Source organism: Rhamphochromis sp. 'chilingali', assembly GCF_963969265.1.
Source record: "Rhamphochromis sp. 'chilingali' genome assembly, chromosome: 21".
Lineage (NCBI taxonomy): Eukaryota > Metazoa > Chordata > Actinopteri > Cichliformes > Cichlidae > Rhamphochromis > Rhamphochromis sp. 'chilingali'.
Genome location: NC_137949.1, coordinates 15,140,162 through 15,164,140, shown reverse-complemented (window position 1 = coordinate 15,164,140; position 23,979 = coordinate 15,140,162). Strand labels below are relative to the sequence as shown.

Sequence of the window (23,979 nt, the reverse complement as noted above, 5' to 3'; positions counted from 1 at the left end):
ATGAGTCAGAGTGCATTTCTTCTACTATGTCCAGCTACTGATGTGCCAAATATATCCCCTCTAAACTAAAAGAACTTTATCTGAGAATAGTTGCAGTTTTTGGTTTAACTGTTTATTTTTCATATGAGGTGTAATAAAGAAACCAATTAGGCTTTTCTACCCATATTTACCCGGTCGTTTAGAATTAGTTGATTATCGTGAACTTAAGTGTGTTTCATGAATACTGTGGATATTTTCTGATTTCACAGGGGTGTGCACAGAATTTCTGAGACCTTGAAACGTTAAAAGTACAGGACATATTACATATTACTGTGTGCTGCACTTTTTTCTGGTACCCTGAATGTTGGACTTGTTTCCAGATAATTCACTGGAATGCAATATTTGCATACACTTTAAAGGGTCAGGAGACCATGTGGGACATGTGGCTCCTTTTTACCTTAATTTTAACACCATCTCATGTTATGGCTAACACCCAGATTTATAGCCTATTTCATACATTTGTTGACAGGTGTAGCTGCTGCTGCTGTGGTCTCACCTGTGTCAGAGGGCAGGTGAGTGCAAGGAGCAGGACTGTAGACTCGGGCTGCGTAATCCTCAAACGTGGTTGGCTCCTGGTGGTTCTGCACGATATTTTCTAAGTATCGGGCGCGCTCCTCATAGCTGAGTTCAAAGGTCAAGGACAACTCAAACAGGAGCAGAAACACAGACAATAACAAAAAGAAGCACAATGGGTTAACTTGCCCTTAAAAAGTTATTAAAACCACCACTAGAGGCCGACCAATACAGGATTTTTAGGAACAATATCAATTCCAATACTGATATTTGGTGATTTAAATATCCGATACATCAACCAATATTTTATTTTATTTTTATTTTATGTCAGAAATTAAATAGCTTGTTTACACTCAGCCAGAGTCCGCTTAGATTTGCTGCCTGTTGTTGTGGACAAATATGGATTATCAGCACTTGTACCATGGTTGATGATAACTGATTAAATCTTTAATTATTCCAGAATCATAGTCAACAGAAACAAAATAATTCAAATAACACAAAAACAAGATAAAAACAAAAGCATCCAATCACCTTCCAACAGAGAGAAATACACCAGTGTTTCTGGGTCTTATTGTATTTATTTTTAAATTTTCATCGGTATCAGTCGCTATAAATGCCGATACCAATATACCTAAAAAGGTCCTGTGGTTCGAGCCTACATCTATAACTGCCGCTACACAAAAATGGGACAGGAATAAAACACAAAATAACCATTATGTTTGTTTCTTTTAGTCAAACTTACAAATACACATTTAAGGTGAAATTACTGGTCATGGTGAATATGGAGGTGATAAAGATACAAGATCAAGTTGCACACTGGAAAATCCTTCAAATTTATGGGGACAATACTGCTCGAGGCCAATCATTACAAAAAAAAAAAAAAAAAACCTTGCTAAATAACTGTTTGCATACTTCATACGATTAAATGTGAAACTAAAATGAAGTTGAGCTACTTTAACAAAGCTTTCTCCAATTTCAGTCCCCCCTCCTTTTCTAAACACATTGCATGGTTATGAAAAACCTTTGATGTTCCAAGAGAGAGATAAAAAAAAACTACATTCAAGTCTCATGTGCTTCCAAATTTTTTTCAAAGCTCAATGTGCTAAATGTGGATTATTTGTCAAGAGTTTAACCCTCAATAGAAATCCACCGCATCTCTTATTCAGGCTGCGTAGGCCTTGTAGGCCGGCAAATAACCCATTGTGAAATAATCTGCAATGTCCTCCAAATTCATGCAGTTTAACATAATTCAGTACTGTGTGCGTCATGCTTCAATTCAGCCCTCCAAAGTGAGCTCTCTCACTTATTACGGCCCTCTGGAATAACAAATATCAGCCGGCCGTGCCCTAAAACGAACACTTATATAAAAAGGGAGTAAACTTTTTAAAAGATTATAGTTTCTGGTTTAATATAATATAAATGATAAAAGAACTCAAACCCTAATTTGGAGCCCAGTACAAGAAAACTGAAATACCACGTGTTTATTGAATGACCATGTACCTTCATGTCCATGTGACTCTACAGAGAATAATCCAGCCAGAGACAGAAAGAGAGAAAAAAAACCTTGCTATTTATCACTTGCTATTATTCAAAACGAGAGGCGCAGCGATTCAGCAGAGAGCAGAGTAAATGGAAACCAGGACTTCAACTGTCCATCTATTAGAGATAACCTCATTGATAGAATGACATTTACCCTCTCTTGCTTAGTCCTTCTCATACATCCCCCCCATAATGACAGACACGCACAGCTGTTACGGCCTCCTGACACACACGCGCACACCCATACACAGATATAAACACACACACAGTTCAGTCCCATCATCTCCCAACAGAATGACCATTTGCTCAGTGAGCTCCAATAACAAGGGCTTTTCAACGAGAAAACAGTGTTTGTGTGTGTGTGTGTGTGTGTGTGTGTGTGTGTGTGTGTGTGTGTGTGTGTGTGTGTGTGTCCGGGTTTGATAAGTTTGGATGTGAGAAAGCACAGTGTGGTTGTGTGCACGTGATGCTGTTCGAGTGTGTGATGGGATTAAGCCAATGAATCTTCAGAATGAAATCTGTGTGTGTGTGAGTGCACGTTGTGAATGGCTCGGCCATCTGTAACAGCACCCATGGGTTTTCTATTGGGTTAGAGAGCTGGTCTATGGGCCTCAGAAGGAGAGAGATTCAGGTCTAATGGTAACTGATTCAGTTACAGACAATGATAATAACAACAATATGGCTGCTTTAAAGTGCGCTGGCACAACAGAGGGGAAAGGAGGGGGACAGATAAGCGGAAAAAAAAGCAGGGAAAATAGAGAGGAGGAAATCTATATAAACTTGTGACAGGGTGACGGTTTGTCAAAGATTGTTTCTGACATTTACCAGACTTGACTTCACGGGAACGTCAACGTCTAAAAACAGCTGTTATTGTTTCAAAAAAAACAAAAAAACCCCAAAAAACTTGTCGAAACCTCAGAAGGAGGGACGGGGGTCGGAGGTGCAAATGCAGTGAGATGCTGAGGGAGGAAGAGAACTTGTTAAAAGGGAAGCAGCGAAGGTGAAGATGAAGGAAGGGTGAGAATCCTGCGGTGAGCCGCAGAGGAAGCGAGGCAGCGACGGCGATGTTTAAGTAACAACACGAGAGCCGGGAGAGGTGCGGCAGGCGCACAAAGACTGTCGAGCCGGCGCCTCGCACGCCGAGTCTCTGTGTGATCTCGCTGTTTGCCCTTTCCTGCTTCCCCCTCACCGCCATCGCATCTCCCCCTTTGGTGAACGAAGGTGTGTTTGTGCGAGTCGGAGGGGGAAGAGAGGTGTGCATGTAATGCAATTAGGAGATAGAGGTGCTATTATATAGTCAGGCAAACAACACCTAATCATCTTCATATCATGTTTTAATAATGTGTGTCTGAGAAAGGGGGAGGGGAAAAAAAGGCACATAAAAGGCTCCCATTTCCTCATTTCTGAGGAGGTGAAAAGGTTTAAAGGACACCCGCGGGAAAGAAAGATGTCTGCAGAGACGGGAGAATAAGGACAAATACATACAGAGATAAGTGACGGGAACATCTCTTTCTTCCCTCGTCCTCCGTCTGCCTCCTTTATACCTCCTTCCCTTTTTGTTCCTCTCAGTGTGGGTTGTGTCATCGTGTCACAAACACCAACTCCCCACTGGGATGAGGCGACATGAGGAGGACAGGGACGACGGACCGATGTGCAAAACATACACGAGCAGTAATCTCACCTTCATCAGCGGTGGAAAGCTTTAAAACACTCTGCACGGAGAACGTCGGCTACACCGGGCTGTTCTAGCAACGAAGATGTCCACATGGGGTCTTTACATCTTTATAATTAATGTCTCTACAACATCGACTGCATATTAAACCTTTTTTCTTATTTTTTTTAATGAAGTCACGTGTGGTCTCGACACCTTGTCCTGCCTTGGGAACCTCGAGAAACCCTGTTAACGCTGCTTCGAGACACTTCGCCATCGAAGCAAACTTTAGCACTTTTCTTTACGTGACAACATTTAGAGCAAAATATTTATCTGTATGACTTCTTTAAGCCAAATTAAATACAGGTCCTGTGTGTCTCTTTCTGCTTCAGCTTTTACAAACATTTTTCTCTTATTTAATACTGAAAATTAAGTCTTAATAACAGAAACTGTGACTGAGATTTAACGATTTTAGGTTTTCTAGTTATTTATTTTCCCAAATTTTTAATCCTCCTCTGTGAAGCATTTCAGGAGGCCGGTCTGCACGAAGCACAGTACTGAAATAAAGTTATTATTATTGGTATTAAAAAAAAAGAAAAAAAGTAGAAACCATTGAGAGGTCATAGAAAATAGAGTTGAAATGCGCTCGCACATCTCTGCCTCCATCCATCCCTCTGTCCCTCTATCCAAATGGCAGTCGCAACTATGAAATCTGCTGTAATTGAATTTCAGATGGCTCCTCTTATTAAGTCATTAGCAGAAAAATATCCCTCTTTCAGTGAGAGAAGGGGAAAGAAAGAGGGAAAATTATAAGGGGAAGAAGAGGGGAGGAAGGCTGGTGAGGGAGAAAAAGAAAGCATAGCAGAGAAAGGCAGACAGGAGAAACATGGAGGAGAGAGGGGGCGGATAAAGAGGCTCTTTTGTGTTGAGTCAGAAACTCATTTTCTTGTGCGTGGCTGAAAGGAGTGGAGAGAGTGAAGTGTTCGTGCTTTCCTCCTGCTCTTTCTCCCCCTCTTCTGTCGCTCTCTCTCTCCCCATTTCAGACCTTTTCTCTCCCGCAGCGCCGCTCATTGTGGCGGTGTTCGACTCCTGTGATCACTTGAGACGGAGGGAGGCTGGAGGAGGAGAGGAGGCGAGGGGAGGAGAGAGGGAGCTTGTTAGCGCATTAGGAGTTGGGCCCACTGCTGGGATGTGTGTGTATGGCAATGTTTGTATGTAGGGGGTGTGTGCTGTGAGACTATATATAAAGTCTGTAGAGGTAGAAATGTGACTGTATGGTGTCTACAGAGAGCATCAAAACCCGGTTGTCAATCAATAATGTAATTAATAATTATTAATGCCATTATTCTTACACAGCACGTCTTTTATTCTGTCTTCCTTCTCTCTCCCCAACTGGCCCCGCCCCTCCCTGAGCCTGGTTCTGTCGGAGGTTTCTTCCTGTTAAAAGGGAGTTTTTCCTTCCCACTGTTGCCAAAGTACTTGCTCATAGTGGCTCATATGATTGCTGGGTTTTTCTCTTTATGTAGGGTCTACCTTACAGTATAAAGCGCCTTGAGGTGACTGCTGTTGTGGCACTGTATGAATAAAATTGAAATGAATTATTTAGTATTGTTTAGTTTAGTGGTTCGATCCCTGGCCACTCGAGTCGCATGCCAAAGCATCCTTGGGAAAGAATGACTTTTAGATTAAGTGCTTTGAGTGTAGAGTAGAAAAGCACTGTACAGGAACCAGTCCATTTATCTTGTTTGTGCATTGAAAAAACATGAAATTTTTAACCCAAGACATGAATTTTACTACATGAGCTTTTTTCCTATAACAACCTTTTTTTAACATCATGTGAAATAAAGTTTTGTTCTAAAGGCATACTGGGCAAGAGGTAATTGAAAAAAGTAATAAAAAAGTGAAAAATATGTTTGTCGATATACAATGATGAGGCACAAGCTCAGAATAACAGAAGGACGAGCTGCGTGGATCATCATGGATCCTCAGCCAGGTAGTCTTGCTAGATGTTAAGTGGCGCAAGTACACCCATGGAAATAAATGAACTGGTTCCTGTGTGAAGTTTGCATGTTCCCCCTGTGCTCATGTAGGCTTTGTCCGAGTAGTCTGGATTTACCCTGCAGTCCAAACACGTGCGTTAGGCTGATTAGCGGTTCCAAATATGAGTGATGTAACAAAAGGTTTCTGAACATTGTGTTAAAATACAAAAACATCACAAAGCGACCAAAAAAAGAGAAGCAAATAAACCACAAAGAGCCTGAAGAGAAGCGGAATAACCACACACACACAAAAAAAAAAAAAAAAAAAAAAAAAAAATTAAGATCCTTAAAAAGAAAAAAGAAAAAAAGGAAAAAAAAACCCAATTCTAAAATAATTTGTTTTGCTATGAATAAAATCTAAGGACTTTAACTTAGTCTTATTAAGATTTACCGTAAGATCGACAAATAAGCTGCATCAACAAACGTGTTATTACATCCCTAAAGGACGTTATGCCATTGGTTCTCTTGTCAGCAGAAATGTGGCTTAACCCCACTTATTGAGCTGATATTGAGCTATATCTGCATCCACAGTAAGAAATGGGGGCCCTGCTGTGGCACACTTGGTTGAGCAGGTAACCCGTATGCCAAAAGATGCAGGGGCTTTGGGTGAACTCTGCTCTTTTCCAACTTCCCAGGCTAAGACTGGCACTGTTGTGTTTTCCAGCTACCTTTACTTTCTCACTAAAAAGAAGAAAGACCAACAAGCCTTTAAATACACTTTATGACCTCCCTGCCTTGCACTTTGCAACTGAGGATGGGAAAAAAATGCCTCCAATCAGTCTTATTGAATAGGATTAAAGAGGGGGAAAACATCTGAGCAATGTTGGTTTTAAAGTGTTAAAAGGAACAGGCAGTGTTTGCTGAAGGTCATCTCTTCCTGTAAATGAATAAAAATTGTTGTTTTAATAAGTAACAGAAATTAGAGTATTAAATCGACTAAAAATAAATTAAGAAAGAGCAGCACAGCCGGTGAAAAGCTAGAAACGTTCTTTAACCTTTTGATGCTGAATCTGAATAGCTAATTTCCTCTGGTCAGACAAGTGACTCTAATTTACACTCTAATTTAAAAAGGGTGAACATGAAGTACGGCTGCCCATCCTGTTTTTCCTGCTGTACTAACAACTTTTTATGATTTTCTATTTTGAGAAAATTGCATTAAAAAGCAGCACAACTTGTCCGTTTTCTTGTCTACGAGACACCTCTCATCAGAGGCGCGCACACACACACACACACACACACACACACACACACACACACACACACACAGCTTATCTCACCCAGCATCTCCCAAACACACACACAACCCCCCCTATCTGTCCTCTGCACCCCGGGCATTGGAACAGACAACAGAGAGAAGGACATCAGAGGGATAATACAATTGGAAAAGCTTTACAGCGTGTAATGATAAACCTGTGCGTGTATGTGTGTGCGTCCACGCCCAAAGGAACAAGCTAATGGGTTTATATCTTTCTGTGATAGCAATGATATGGAGGGGCTTTGTGATTTCATTATGAGCGTGTGTGTGTGTCCACGTACGCCAAAGATGAAGACAGAGATAGGTTAGTCTAATGCACTACTTATTGCTCGACGTGCATGAAAAGACACACACACACTCACATCAGACAATCGCATTTGCCCCTATTCATCTGCTCTTTAACCTGATGCAGAAACAGAGGCAGAGGAGAAAAAACAGACGTGATACATTAATTGGCCCCTTGTCACCCCACTATTTCACCCTTTGACTGAGACACACACACACACACACACACACACACACACACACACACACACACACACCTACCTCCCTGTCACCACAGGGGAGCCTTAAAGCTGCCAGTGCAATTACAAGCTTTATTTAACCAGCACAGAGACACTAAAGTTCACACAGGCACAGCATGGGTGCTGGTGATTGTCACCAAGGCCGTAATAATAATTCCCTTATTAAGGAGATACATCCGCTTCTTATCTGCAGGCGGTTACACAATAAACCCCCCCCCCCCCTCCTCACACACATATATCTTTACAATCACCGATATGAATCCTCATAATATGGATATAAAAGCTGACAAAGTAATTCCTCACCTCCCGCATGCATCACACAGATGTTAAATTCAAAGTAAAGGACTAGTTTTTGTACATCTTTCTGCTTCTAGCGGCCGATATAATCTGTTCATAATAAGCCTTGAAAGGTGAAAAGTAAAAGCCTGGCACGTTATATATAAAACAGAATGAACATTTTAGCTGAAATGACAAAACACAGCTGACAGGAAGTGTCAAAAATAAAAACTGCAGATCCTTAAGTGGGCGCTTGAGGCCCACTACAAAAGCGAGTAAGTCCCCATAGGCTCCTCATTGTTTTTGTGTAACTTAACACTAATTAACAAGTATCTGTATCTGTGAAAGGAACCCGACTAGTCTATGCCTCGGTAAACAAACTTGCTAATATTCACGAAAAGGTATGACTTCACATTCTGGATGTGAAAAAACAAACAAAAAAAACTACATAGAAACAAAAACACATGTCATGAAAACTAACACAACAAATGCAAAAGAACAGCTCAACAGCTATGTCCATCTTTCATTTACAGTCTATGCAATAAGGGTGGATTGACTGCCAAATATTTGTCAACCAAAAGAATTACGCTATTTTGGACAAATAATAAAATGCTCCTGCTTATTAAATGTGAATATATGGAGCTTGTCCTTCATCTTATTTGAGGCTTTGGGTTACTGATTGGACAAAATGTGCAATGCCAGAGGTTGTTACTTCCTTAGAAACACAATATGATTAAATTCAAACCATTTTTAGATCATTTGAAATCTCAAAAGAAGATGCTTATGTTTCAGACTGATGTCTTTCTGCAATCAAGAATTAAAATGTCAAAAAAATCAACTTGACAGAACAAGGGGACTTAAAGTTACCAAATAATTTGAATAAAAAGTCTGAAAACTTTATTGGTAACACTTAAAACACCTGCTAGGATGTTGCAGGTGCCCTTGAGATACACAAATCCTGCCCCACTTAGCGCTTATTAGCTGGGTAAAAATATTTTTTTTCCTTCTAATCCAATTATCACCAGTAATTAATCTTTCGCCAACACCCCCGTCTGTGCTCACGAACACTTTTTTCTTTCTGCCTCTTTAAGGCTAAATTCAACACGCCTGTTAGAGCTGATGACACACAGTCTGCTGTTCTGCACTTTGTCTCGGTCATCCGCGAGGGAACCCACCCTGAATCTTAAACACCTTATCACATAAAGAAACTTACATTCACACACCCGGCCACAAAGCGCATTCACGCACTTACACACTCACATACACACAACTGCAGATTAGCTTGTTTACCAGTCAGAGGGGGGCCTGCTCCAGCAAGGTGTGATCAAGCCACTGATGGCTGCGGCTCATGTGTCTGCACAGCTCTCGGTGACAAGCATGTATGCTTGCACACAAACACAGACACTCGCCCGCTCAGTCAGTCACGACATGAATCATGAATGTTGGAAATTAGGCCCAAAAACCCATCACGAGGCAGGAGTAACATTAAAGTAATGCACATCAGCTTTGATAATTGACACCTATGTATTGACTGCTAGTCACGCTGCTCTGCGGAGAGTTTACTAAAGAGCTGAGAAGAAACATCACTGCTTTGTGCTTGTGCAAAACGCTTCAGCTTACGAGCGCAAGAATACAAACTTGGACAGTCTTCATGATTCATGGTAATATTCAACTTGCTGCAGTAGCTGCAGTTTCTTAAAATGTTTAATGAGAACTGCAAGTTAATTACAAAAAAAAAGACTTGTACCCAGGTATTATTGTTTAATCACTACATTTAAAGAGTTCAATTATATTGTTCATGGGAAAGTAAAATGCACTCGAATATGGTGCTATGATTCTCTGATGTGCTGTTGTAGTGAATTTACCGTGTGGCCATTCACTACAGGATGGTTCAAGTGGACCGTGAAGGTCTGAAGGTCTACTAGAAGATGTGAATGACTACGGACAATCCCTACTGTGACCATCATCAAAATCTACACCGCGACAATGCTCGGATGACCTCAAGATGACCTCACAAGGAGCAGTACCCTCCATGGAGAAGAAGACTAGAGATGAAGAAGGTGCCTAAGAAGCACAGCAAGCTGCCTAAACCTGAGGCCTTAAAAACCGCCAAACACTCACAGCAGCTTAAAGAGGTATACTAGAAAGTTGGAAGGCAGGACAATAAACCAGCTGTACTCTACTAAGCCATCTATGGTGTACTCCCAGTAGCAGGGGAACACTATGAGAACAACCCCACCAAAGCTGGAGACAGAGCAATACTGGAATAGCATATAGGAGAAGGACGCAACCCATAACGGCAATGCTTAGTGGTTAGTGGATCTACAAGCAGGCCACAGAAAGGAACTCAGCAGATACACAGGACGTTGTAGTTTTATGTGATCTGTCTTACTTACAACTGATTGTGAAATTTACTCCCTCCTAGAAATTCTACAAACTGACTTGTTGTAACACTGGCATCTTAATTCAGTACCACAAAATTCAGTGAGCTCTTTTAGAACAAATCATATCTCCACCAATGTTTGTAAAGGCAGCTTGCATTTTTAGGTTCTTAATTTCATGCACCTGTGGGACTGAAAAAAAAAATCCAACTTCAAAGCATAAGCGGTTCATCCCAAAACAATTATTCATTTGGTGTAGCTTAAAGTGTGAGCAGCCTTAAAGGAGGAGGAACTAAAACAGCTCCTAATCAAGCAAACCTAGTTTAGTCAAGGTCTAGAATAGAAATATAAAATGTGTTGAAATATGCTCTTAAGTTTAAAGGCTTTACTGTAAATTTAAACGTCATCTAAATAAGTCAAATTTGCTAAAAGCCACCTAAACTGCTGATGTAAAGATCATTTTATCCCTCCACCCATAGGGAGAAATACCACATAGATTTCTGTATTTAGGAGTCTCTAAATGTTTTTTCTCTCATGCATAATATCATAGTCTATGAGGTACAACCAAAACCAGCAAAAGTATGTGCCTGAGATGCAAAAGATTTCTGGTTCGAGACTAGAAGGAAACACACATCCATCCTCAGGGGGCCAGAACAGCCCGAGTCCAGATAAACGGGAGGGTTGCATCAGGAAGGATGCAAAAAATCAAATATGTGTATCCATCCACAGTGGCGACCTCTTGGGAAATAAGGAAGCAGTCAAAAGTACAAAATTAAGCTTTCAAAATAATCAGTGAAATTCAACTGAAAAACACCTGGGAATAACTTCTCTTTAACTCAAACACGGCCACATGTTAACTGTAACATCTGTCCACTTTCAAGTGTTTGGAAATCATAGCGCTAATATGTGACTGTGAAGCAGGCAGTCATCCTAGAAGCAACACACACATACACACAGACTTCCCCAAGGAGATGGGAAAGAGATTAGCCGTGACCCCTCCTCCTCACCCCTTTTCATTTCCTCTAACTACCCGACGGGAAACAATTAACCACCATCACCTCCCCCTCTGCAAGCATACACACAGACTTATATTCATTTCCTTACCCCTAACCCGCACTAATACACAGACCCTTAGCCTAATCCTGATTGTGTATGTGCCACTCAATGTGTGGCACTGATTTCTGTCAATCTGCCAGCAGAAGCTCCTCATGCACCGCAGAGTTGTATGCTCATTTACATCCAGATTTTAAATCATGGAGCAGCTTTACTCATGGAAGACTTTTTCACCAAGTGTTTTAAATGTACGTTTGTGATAGATTTATCAGTGAGAGCATGACGCAGGCATTGGTGCAGCTTTCTTTTAGATCAAAAGAAATGCTTCTCCAGTGTCTGATGGGTGCAGCGGAGCCTGCGGGAGGTTAAGGATAACATGACCCCATTTCAGCATCAGCAATAAGAAAATGTCTTCAATTTGTAAGGCTCTGCCCTCACCTTTCTACCGTGGTGAGAAACACACACATCCTTGTCACACACAGCAGATTGTAGCCTTACTGGGACAATAGGCTCTATTGTGGGAGTTGGCAAAGAGAAGCCAGGCAGGCCGCTAGGCGTTTGGCTGCCCTTGGTGTGTGTGTGTCTGTGTGTGTGTGTGTGTGTGTGTGTGTGGATATGGGGGATAATAGCGCTACAAGCCCAGAGCTGCCACCATTTCAGTGGGAACAGAGTGTGAAAGCGAGAGAAAGGCAATGACGCTCACACACACACACACACACACACACACACACACACACACACACACACACACACACACTAAAAACAGAGCATCGCTATCATACTGAGCCATATGCTGACCCCAGCCTCAGTGCAGCTATCTCTGCCAATCAACTACTAGAGGGGACGTCCCACACAACCAACACACACACACACACACCCTTTAATCCTGAAAGTAACGTTTATACACATGCACTTCATGTTTACATTTTGTGTAAGTGTAAATGGTTAGGTGATATATTTGAAAATTCATGCACACACAAACATTTGCTGGCAGCCTGTGTGTGTGTGTGTGTGTATAGCAGCTTAGTGTCTCTCCAACATTGTTCCCCAAAAACCACAATCACACAGGAGCAGATGGAGGATGGCCACAGCCTACTCTTACACACACACACACACACACACACACACACACACACACACACACACACACACACGCGCACACACACACACACACACCGCAGCGCAACACGGTGTTATCAGATGGTAGAGCAGCTGTAGTAGTTGCAGCTAGGTGACCAGTGGGCCAGCATGATGACTCTGCTTAGACGGACTCACGGTCACAAAACTCAACTTTAGCTTGGAAAACAGATTTTACTCAATAAGGTAAAGATTCAAGTCACCTCTTATAAAAAGCATCAGATTTAGAGATCAAGTTTCCACTTTCACACTCAGCTGATTTTGTGTTTGGTACAACAAACAAAATTTTACCTTCCTACTATGGTTTGTTTTGAAATTTTGTGCTTTTAAAAAATAATTCATGTCAGTTTTTAACATTTTGAGGACTCGTAACTATAAACACAGGAGACTGCTACATGAAAGCTTCAGGGCTGAAACACTTTTTAAGATCTTTTAATAATGAGAATCAAATGAATTTTACACCCACTCAAAGTGCCACGATCTAAAGGTTTACTTCAACTTTTTGTCATGAAATCAACATTACTTTAGTCAAGGACAAGCAGGCACATAAAAAAAGCAGGTTTTATGCTGCAGGCTGACATATGACTTTCCCACCTCTAATGGTGCATGCTTTCTTCATTCACAAGGGTAATATCAAAAGCAAAGCATTCTTGCAAACATGCACTGTAACCCATGTTTTCAAGTCTTAAAAGTAATGGTAAAAAACATTAAAGTTAATTACGAACAGCTTCGCAACTTTCCCCAGTAATAAATCCAAGGGAATTGTGATAGAGATGATCTACAGTAGGGCTACGCAAATCACATCTGGATCCCGACACGCTGGTGTCGCTTAAAGAGCGATGATACCCAGCAGTCTGCTCCACACTTTTATCTGGTCTAATCTATAAGTTCAGGAGGACTGATTCCAATCTGATGGGCTATTCTTTACGTGACTAAAGACTGGCTGCGTGTGTGCTAACACGAGTCATCAGCGGGAAGAGAAGGGAAGTTTCTAATACCAGCTTTGTGTTATTGTTCATCGTGACACGTGCGAGTGTAGTAAGGTCTATATGAAGAGTGTGTGCATGCATGTGTTGGGGAGTTTTGGACTGCTTCTGCTGCTGCAGTGAGCTGATATGTGAGATAGAGCTGTGCTTACACACAGCTGCCCCAGCAGCCTGGCACCCTGTGTGTGAGTGTGCTGTGTGGTTTTGGATGGCTCTGGTCACGGTGAATGAAAGATCAGAGAGAGAGAAAAGGCAGATGGACTGCCCTGAGGGCCAAGAGACAGAGAGAGGGGGAGAGAGGGAAGAAGGCAGACAGAGAGAGAGCGGGAGAGAGAGAGAACGGGAAAGAAAGACGAGAAAAATGCCAGTTAACACTGACATACTTTGTCTTGCCAACCTTCTCTCATTTTGCTTCTGTGTCAGCCCCTCAGCGAGGTCCTATCAGTCAATGTTACAATGCAGCACTCAGCTGAAGCTTTATGCAGAACTGAAGGAGATTCATACACAAGGACATCTAAGCCTCATGTATTCCGTGTTGCCGAATTCACAGGTATGTCAGGAAGATATGAATCATTCATCTCTCTTCAAATCTCAACTACTCTACAGTCAGAAAACCAGTGTACACATGCGAGCGTTGGCCCCAAGCTCACACCAATGGGAGGGTTGGGTTAGGAAGGTCTTCTGACGTAAAATCTTTGCTAAAACAAAAACATGCAGATCAAGAATGAGATTACCATACGATGACCGCTAGCAGTACTTACTAGTGCTAACTGACATTAGCCTTTCTGCTAAGCTGGACAAACTGTTTGATGCCCAACCACATTCAGTACAAAAGGTCAGAAAAGGGAAGCCAATGAAACTGGTCTTAAACCTTTAATAAACCTGTAATCCTTTCAACAGCCACCAGGGGGAGATACCTGTGGTTGCAAAGAAACTCCTGCTCCTGTAGAAGAATATGAGGACAAAAAGGCCTCGGGCCCTGATCTCTAAACACTTTCCTGATGAGTTTTTGAGCTCAGACACTCATTTCTGGTCATAATGACCAGAATATTAAGTCCATTTCATAGGTTCTGGTCCCTCATATATGGGGCAAAAATTTGCCAACAAATGCATAATCTTCGATGTAACATATCACAAGCATTTTAGTTTCTTTTAATTTTTTTGACATTAGGAGTCTCAAATGATTTCTATAACACTGAATGACAGGAATACAAAGCATGGGCTACTAATATTTGGTAACAATTTATTTACACATTTTTTACTTTATTTATTTTTTATTATTGCAGTCCTTCATACTTGAGGGGACCTAGCTGGAAGAAAAATGCCAACAGGGAAATATTATTGAGAAAAGTTTGTCTTAAAGGGTTGCTATTACATCATGAAGCGACTTTCCCTCACTTTAGGACAATGAGAATGAACAGACAAGAAAAAGATCTGGGGGAGAAAAACTGAATGAAGAACGAAAAGTAATAAATGTGAAAAAGATGAAAAACAGACAGTACGACAGAGATAGAAAAAAAGGATTTGCGAAGATAAAGGAATTAGAGTGACAAGAGAGACAATGCAGGGACAGAATTAGGGAGGAAGATAGAGGAAAAGATGATGAGGGCCACAGATACGAGATAGAAGCAGGAGGAGGTGGAAAAGGCCACAAGAAGACGTACAGGGATGTGAGTGTAAAGATAGATGGTCCCAGAGTTTGAGGGAGGGAGGGAGGGAGGAAAGGAGTGACAGAAGTGGGGGACACAAAGGGAGGGAGAGGTGGAGAGACAGATAAGAGGAGCAGAGTGGTGTGTGTAGCACAGAGATGGGGAGTCAATAATGACTGATTACTGTAATTCAGGCTGTCAGAGACATCGGCCTGCTGCTACCACCAATCGATATGCGCCAGGACACTTTCAGACACACACAAACACCCCAAAACAAGCATGCGTGACACAAGTGTGTCACCAAGTGCACATGCTCACAAACAAACGTGCGCAGTGGGTAAACGGACGTGCACACACAGTCTCGCACGGAAACGCAGGACATGTGGACGCTAGCAGAGGTGTCTACATGTCTGCACACTCGCTCAAGATTGCTGGAGTAACACAAAAAACACAAACAGACATGAAGGTGGGGAAGAAGCAGTGGGCGCACAAAAACGCACATACACCTACACAAAGCTGTCGGGAGGGGGGGTGTTTGCTCACGAGCTACAGCCCCACACTGAGCCTAACAGCCTGTGTATCACTAGCAGAGCGAAATGGCTTCCTCGCCCTGTCCTTTCCCTCGTCTATCCACATGGTCCACCATCTTTCATCACCTGCACTATGTACAGGGCAGGTGACAAAGTAAAGGTGGGGGGGAAGTGATGCCACATGCCACCAGAACAGCTCCAAGCAGTTTTGACCCTGAATCACAGAGGCTCTGGAACTGTACTGCATGGATGAACACCAATCTTTCAAAGGATTTTCTCCCTCAGAATAATGTCTAACACCTCAGTGCCAAATCCCCCACATGTGTGCACCTTCCAGGTGAACTGGATGACTTGGACAAAGTCTGATAACTGAAGCTGCCTGATACCAAAAGGCTCTACTCTTGGGAAACATAGGAAACACAAGTTAGGCTGCAGTCTGAGAGCAAAGTGGCTCTACACCGATACTAAGGTATCTTTGGGGTCTTTGAGATATAATGGGGACATTCGGGCTTTGCATGTGAAGAGAAGGATTTCAAATTTAATACTGAATTAAACACTTCATGTTAGTCATCTCACTGCAGCATTCTGGTAGAAATAAAAAAATAATAATAATAATAAGGAATTACAATTGTTCAGCCTAGAAGTTAAAAGCACCTGTTTTTCAGCATGAAGGTGATCACTCAGAAAAACTTTGTATTGACGATTCTCTTTCAAAGGGACAAGTGGAACCAAAGCATGTCTGCACAAAGTCCCTCACGACAAAACGGAGCCACCGGATCCTCTCACTGTAGGGAATAGATAAGATAAGATAAGATAAGATAACCTTTATTAGTCCCACACGTGGGAAATTTGTTTTGTCACAGCAGGAAGTGATTATGTTTTTCCTTTAATTGGTCATCAGGCAGTTTTGAACACAAAGAAAAGAGAGAACACAAAGATATGCACACAGACATGGGGGACAATTACTGTTTTGGTTTTTGTGTTTGTTTGTTTTTTAGTTTCACAGTCTTTCTTTAAAAAAATATTGGTTGAAAAATGTTAATTAATCTGCATGTTTTTATATTGATTCACTTGGATTTCTGTACCTCTTGTGTCCATGTAAGTGTAATCAAGAGTGTGTATGAATGTGGATACTTATCTGGCTGTGTGTCTCTGAGACCAGAGAGCAAAGCCTCTCATTTAGGAACAGCATTAGAGAGGAGAGTCATCGATAATTATCGACCACGGCTTCTTCCAAACCATCGCTTCGGATCAGGCAGACAGACTGCATGCACACCTGTCTGTCTGCCTTTCTCTCCTTGCACACACGGATTCACAGACACACACATATACACACCCTCCGAATGTGCATCCCAATCTTCTCTGCCTGGCCACGCACGGGTAAACACGCACACTTGATATATAGCACTTCAGAGGCAACTAAATGCAGCTCTATCAAACGAGCTCTCATATTCTGAAAGCTGCACAGCACTGGACATTGATCTGCTATTCTTAATCCTCCAACCCAACATTCTCTCTCACACTCACACGTGCAACGATTTCAAAAGCTCACACAGCAAAACGACATTCTCACAACTTCAATGTAAGTTTTTAAAACATCTCATCATTTGAGAGCATGTGGAATTGTGGATGACAGGGCAAGTCATAAAAAATTAAATAAATAAATAAATAAATATCAAGGTGATGCAAAACTGCTAAAAATAGTTTTAGACTGCATTTAGTGGACTTAAGAGTTTAATGTAACACTAAAAAAGCTACAACCACAGTACAAAAGAAAAAGAGATTGAAGGCCTTTTCTGCACGAGGCTGCAAAGGACGATATGCTGTCAGCTGTCAGCAAGCCTACCTGTTTCAGTGAAGGTTAGACACAGTGATATTTAAAGTGTTTTGCAAACTCTTTCAGGCCAATAATAATAAAATACTCCCCTGAATTCTTCTGAGCAATCATTTGGAAAAAAAGAAAGAAAGAAATTAGATATGTATTTGGTGTGACTCTCGTTCACCTTGATACTTAAAACTTTGCAAAGTGCAGGAATAGCTGAAGTCTTCAGACCTAAACAGAGAGCTGGTAATAGCATAAATCCACGTGCTGCAGACCTTTGAGTTTTGAATGAAGTTTTTTTTCCTGAAGTTTGTGGCAAAAGAGTCTTGTGAGGTTAAATATCTCTTAAAACGCAAACATAATACATAACAATATAAATAATATGCTAATATAACACAAGAAAAGAGAAAAACCAGAGAGAAAACTCATTTTCAGCATCCTACCTTTGCCTTTTTATCCTAAATTTTCATATGAGGGTTTTAAAGGATACAAGTTCTGGTAGAGAGGGATGAGGGATTTAAGGGCCCGGCTCGCGTTGATAGCTGTCGCTCTCACCATGGTGGGCAAAATCTTCATGTCCACAATGGCTCCATCAAACAGCGGACCAAAGAAAGGAACCTACAGAGAACAAAACTGGCATTAAATCCACGTTTATTCCTTTATATAGTTCAAATTAGATTTTTTTTTTTTTAAAGAAAACCCTGAAAAGTCTAGATTTTTATGAAACAGTGGGAGTTACTCAGTTCTACTGAACCGACCCTGACAAGTAATGATTGACGCCACAGATTTTTGTAATGATACAATATTTGATTCAGGCTTTGACTTTCCCATATAATTCAATGCTTTGCTTGTGGAATCCACCAAAGAAACTAATGCCGGACTTTTATTGAGTTTATTTGTGGACCAGGTCTCCAAGCCATGCGCTCTGTGGCCGAATACATGTGCTTTCAGGACAACAACAAAGGGAATATCTTATCTAACTTGTTTTTGGATTCATGATAATTCAATATTTTTCCCTGCAGAATGAATGAAAGAGAATACGATTATGTTATTAGTGCTGTGGTATCTATGTCACAGAGAAAAAAAAAGCAGCATTTTATTGTGTTAGGGCTTGTTTGAAATAGAGTTATGCCATCAGTGCTGTGGTATTAATGTCTGTGTGCTTTAGACTGATACATTAACCAGATCAGAAAGACTTGGGGCAAGACTCTCTCTAGGATTGTTAGTCAATCTGGATGCATATCTGTGGGGTCTGGTAGGAAACATAAAATCATGGACCAAATATTGTTCTCATTTTTTTTCTCCAACCAAATTTTCCCCAAATCCACACAAGTCTAAGTATAAAAAAAAATACAAAAATGGCTAACTAAGTAAGACTTTTAATAAGTGAACATTTCACTTATTTAACATTTCATTGTTGCTTTGCCACAAATACAGCTAAAAAAGGCTGCATTTAGAAAAGTGTTTCGATTTTTCCTTTAATTTGGCACTGCTGCCACTGATAATGGGAAAGATTACATTGATTGGCCAACAATTCCCACAAAAGGTGACACAGATAGCCATCAGTGATAAGCTCAGGGGGCAGTTAAATTACCATGCCAGGTTTTAATAATGAGCTTTAAAGGTCTGTGTGTAAGGAACAACTGCCTAGTCCTGCGTGTTTACCTCTGGTTTTTTGAGTATGTGGATGGAATACATGTGGTTCTTCATGGGGTAGATGATGATTAGCACATCTCCGAACTCAGTGGGGATGATCCCGCGGCGGTAGTCCCTGGAATGTTCTGACCAGACGATGTGGACTTCGTCGTTGCCAAGATGTCTGAGCTGGAGAGGCAAAAAAGAAAGAAAAGAAATTAATAGAATCAAAATGGAAGAAAAATATACATTATTACTCAAACACCAACATTGACCGAGAGGGATCTGCAAACGGAGCTGGATAGGCTGTATCCATCATAACCCCAAGGCTTTGAAGTCTGTGTGTATATGTGGTTTAGGTGGCCCTGGCCGTGATGGAGTGCGTGTGTGAAGATGGAGAGTGGACAACAAGACAAAGTGAAGCCCCGGAAAGATGGAGTAGGGGCTCGAAGACAGATGGGATTGTGTGTGATCCTCTGACTGTGTGTGAGATTCACACCCACGCCGACTACAGTCGGGGCTGGTGACAGCTCAGTCATTAACCTTGATGTCTGCCAAAACACACACCCCCACCTGCCACCTCCCAGAGGTGGCAGGTGGGGGTTGTCCTCCAGAAGGTGTGTACAGAGGTCTCTGTACACACCTTCTGATAGCTGCCAGTCTTGTCCTCGGCCATGAGACAAACACGCTGAAGACAGATCCTTTTAAATGTTTAACTGCAGTTACTTTTATGACTAATTAAATAGTGCACCGGGATGCAAAGTTTAATGATGTAATTTGGTTTGTAGACATCACATACTGTATTTTACACATGGTGGGATTTATGTTACACTACCCGTTACATACATTAGTGCCTATAACTTATCAGCTAGTCCAGTTCAAAGACTGGAACTAGTGAAGGTGAGGCCTTACAGTCAACTGTCAGCTTACTGCTGCCCATCAGAGAGATGAGTTACTACGGAGCCCCGCAGGGGACATGGGAGAAAAAAAAAATTAAGACGGACTTTTGCGAGATTTCGCAAAACTTTTGCGAGATCTCGCAAAACTTTTAGCCGCATTCTTCGGACGCCGGCTCGAAGCCGACCGGGAGGTCGAGGCACGATTTGCCGGGAAAGCGATGTTCCTCCCGGCTGTAGTGGGTCTCGACCTCCCGTTAGCTTCGAGCTAACGGGAAGAATGCGGCTAAAACTTTTGCGAGATCCCGAGATAGTTTTGCGAGATCCCGAGATAGTTTTGCGAGATCCCGAGATAGTTTTGCGAGATCCCGAGATAGTTTTGCGAGATCCCGAGATAGTTTTGCGAGATCCCGAGATAGTTTTGCGAGATCCCGAGATAGTTTTGCGAGATCCCGAGATAGTTTTGCGAGATCCCGAGATAGTTTTGCGAGATCCCGAGATAGTTTTGCGAGATCCCGAGATAGTTTTGCGAGATCCCGAGATAGTTTTGCGAGATCCCGAGATAGTTTTGCGAGATCCCGAGATAGTTTTGCGAGATCCCGAGATAGTTTTGCGAGATCCCGAGATAGTTTTGCGAGATCCCGAGATAGTTTTGCGAGATCCCGAGATAGTTTTGCGAGATCCCGAGATAGTTTTGCGAGATCCCGAGATAGTTTTGCGAGATCCCGAGATAGTTTTGCGAGATCCCGAGATAGTTTTGCGAGATCCCGAGATAGTTTTGCGAGATCCCGAGATAGTTTTGCGAGATCCCGAGATAGTTTTGCGAGATCCCGAGATAGTTTTGCGAGATCCCGAGATAGTTTTGCGAGATCCCGAGATAGTTTTGCGAGATCCCGAGATAGTTTTGCGAGATCCCGAGATAGTTTTGCGAGATCCCGAGATAGTTTTGCGAGATCCCGAGATAGTTTTGCGAGATCCCGAGATAGTTTTGCGAGATCCCGAGATAGTTTTGCGAGATCCCGAGATAGTTTTGCGAGATCCCGAGATAGTTTTGCGAGATCCCGAGATAGTTTTGCGAGATCCCGAGATAGTTTTGCGAGATCCCGAGATAGTTTTGCGAGATCCCGAGATAGTTTTGCGAGATCCCGAGATAGTTTTGCGAGATCCCGAGATAGTTTTGCGAGATCCCGAGATAGTTTTGCGAGATCCCGAGATAGTTTTGCGAGATCCCGAGATAGTTTTGCGAGATCCCGAGATAGTTTTGCGAGATCCCGAGATAGTTTTGCGAGATCCCGAGATAGTTTTGCGAGATCCCGAGATAGTTTTGCGAGATCCCGAGATAGTTTTGCGAGATCCCGAGATAGTTTTGCGAGATCCCGAGATAGTTTTGCGAGATCCCGAGATAGTTTTGCGAGATCCCGAGATAGTTTTGCGAGATCCCGAGATAGTTTTGCGAGATCCCGAGATAGTTTTGCGAGATCCCGAGATAGTTTTGCGAGATCCCGAGATAGTTTTGCGAGATCCCGAGATAGTTTTGCGAGATCCCGAGATAGTTTTGCGAGATCCCGAGATAGTTTTGCGAGATCCCGAGATAGTTTTGCGAGATCCCGAGATAGTTTTGCGAGATCCCGAGATAGTTTTGCGAGATCCCGAGATAGTTTTGCGAGATCCCGAGATAGTTTTGCGAGATCCCGAGATAGTTTTGCGAGATCCCGAGATAGTTTTGCGAGATCCCGAGATAGTTTTGCGAGATCCCGAGATAGTTTTGCGAGATCCCGAGATAGTTTTGCGAGATCCCGAGATAGTTTTGCGAGATCCCGAGATAGTTTTGCGAGATCCCGAGATAGTTTTGCGAGATCCCGAGATAGTTTTGCGAGATCCCGAGATAGTTTTGCGAGATCCCGAGATAGTTTTGCGAGATCCCGAGATAGTTTTGCGAGATCCCGAGATAGTTTTGCGAGATCCCGAGATAGTTTTGCGAGATCCCGAGATAGTTTTGCGAGATCCCGAGATAGTTTTGCGAGATCCCGAGATAGTTTTGCGAGATCCCGAGATAGTTTTGCGAGATCCCGAGATAGTTTTGCGAGATCCCGAGATAGTTTTGCGAGATCCCGAGATAGTTTTGCGAGATCCCGAGATAGTTTTGCGAGATCCCGAGATAGTTTTGCGAGATCCCGAGATAGTTTTGCGAGATCCCGAGATAGTTTTGCGAGATCCCGAGATAGTTTTGCGAGATCCCGAGATAGTTTTGCGAGATCCCGAGATAGTTTTGCGAGATCCCGAGATAGTTTTGCGAGATCCCGAGATAGTTTTGCGAGATCCCGAGATAGTTTTGCGAGATCCCGAGATAGTTTTGCGAGATCCCGAGATAGTTTTGCGAGATCCCGAGATAGTTTTGCGAGATCCCGAGATAGTTTTGCGAGATCCCGAGATAGTTTTGCGAGATCCCGAGATAGTTTTGCGAGATCCCGAGATAGTTTTGCGAGATCCCGAGATAGTTTTGCGAGATCCCGAGATAGTTTTGCGAGATCCCGAGATAGTTTTGCGAGATCCCGAGATAGTTTTGCGAGATCCCGAGATAGTTTTGCGAGATCCCGAGATAGTTTTGCGAGATCCCGAGATAGTTTTGCGAGATCCCGAGATAGTTTTGCGAGATCCCGAGATAGTTTTGCGAGATCCCGAGATAGTTTTGCGAGATCCCGAGATAGTTTTGCGAGATCCCGAGATAGTTTTGCGAGATCCCGAGATAGTTTTGCGAGATCCCGAGATAGTTTTGCGAGATCCCGAGATAGTTTTGCGAGATCCCGAGATAGTTTTGCGAGATCCCGAGATAGTTTTGCGAGATCCCGAGATAGTTTTGCGAGATCCCGAGATAGTTTTGCGAGATCCCGAGATAGTTTTGCGAGATCCCGAGATAGTTTTGCGAGATCCCGAGATAGTTTTGCGAGATCCCGAGATAGTTTTGCGAGATCCCGAGATAGTTTTGCGAGATCCCGAGATAGTTTTGCGAGATCCCGAGATAGTTTTGCGAGATCCCGAGATAGTTTTGCGAGATCCCGAGATAGTTTTGCGAGATCCCGAGATAGTTTTGCGAGATCCCGAGATAGTTTTGCGAGATCCCGAGATAGTTTTGCGAGATCCCGAGATAGTTTTGCGAGATCCCGAGATAGTTTTGCGAGATCCCGAGATAGTTTTGCGAGATCCCGAGATAGTTTTGCGAGATCCCGAGATAGTTTTGCGAGATCCCGAGATAGTTTTGCGAGATCTCGCAAAAGTCCGTCTTAATTTTTTTTTCTCCCATGTCCCCTGCGGGGCTCCGTAGTTACAACAGTACAGTTGTTTCGATGGGGATATTAGTTATTAACTGGGTTATTTTAGTCTTTGTGAACTGACTCACTTGTTTAGCCAGCATCAAGTGGCCACTGGAGGAATTGCAGGTTTTTGCACTTTTGCATTGACCCTGGAGTTCATCGCTTGATCCTCAGCTCGTATACAAGCTTGGGGTCAACTAAATTTTTTTTTTTTTTAAATGTAAGCATTATTTAACACATTTGGACGTGATTTCGCCAACATGCAGCACTGACTTGAATTTACCTGAATACAGTGAGTTATAGGCTTAATTAACCTGACAGAACTTGATGGGAAAAGCATAAAGTTGATATATCTGTGAAGTTTTGCCTTGAATAAATCTAAACCCCCTCCTGTGTCTGCAGGATACTCACAGTCATCAGTAATACTGGGAACTGATGCTCTTTCCATTACTGCACTTTAAGAAAGAGTTATGAGCCTCAAGTCGTATTTTTTGGGTGTCAGAACAATTAGGTGGCACAGTTTAAGGCAGTCTGGAGTCTTGGTGTCTGATATGCCTCTCTGAGCTGTACTTTTATTTTAAAAATGTTTCAGTGACGAAGCTCAGAGTGATGTCATCTCTGATGCCACAATCACCTGGTGTAATGCAGCTTTAATCATTTAATCGTGTTTTGCACAGATGAGACAGACCACGACGTAGACCTGGAAAAATGTCCTGCGATGGACAACACTGTTTGTATTTTCA

General features: G+C 42.3%; 1 protein-coding gene across 6 annotated transcripts in view; it reads right to left on the bottom strand.

The window, feature by feature from the left end:
- The window catches only part of ralgapa1 (Ral GTPase activating protein catalytic subunit alpha 1), a 76,503-nt gene that overhangs the window by 4,693 nt on the left and 47,831 nt on the right, over positions 1–23,979 (bottom strand). For all 6 annotated transcript variants that reach the window (XM_080870682.1, XM_080870683.1, XM_080870684.1 and 3 more), the window contains 3 exons: positions 19,060–19,218; positions 17,885–18,012; positions 536–660 (listed from right to left, as the gene is read on the bottom strand). In XM_080870682.1, the coding sequence (XP_080726808.1) occupies positions 536–660; positions 17,885–18,012; positions 19,060–19,218 (412 nt within the window). The remainder of the gene's footprint in view (positions 1–535; positions 661–17,884; positions 18,013–19,059; positions 19,219–23,979) is intronic.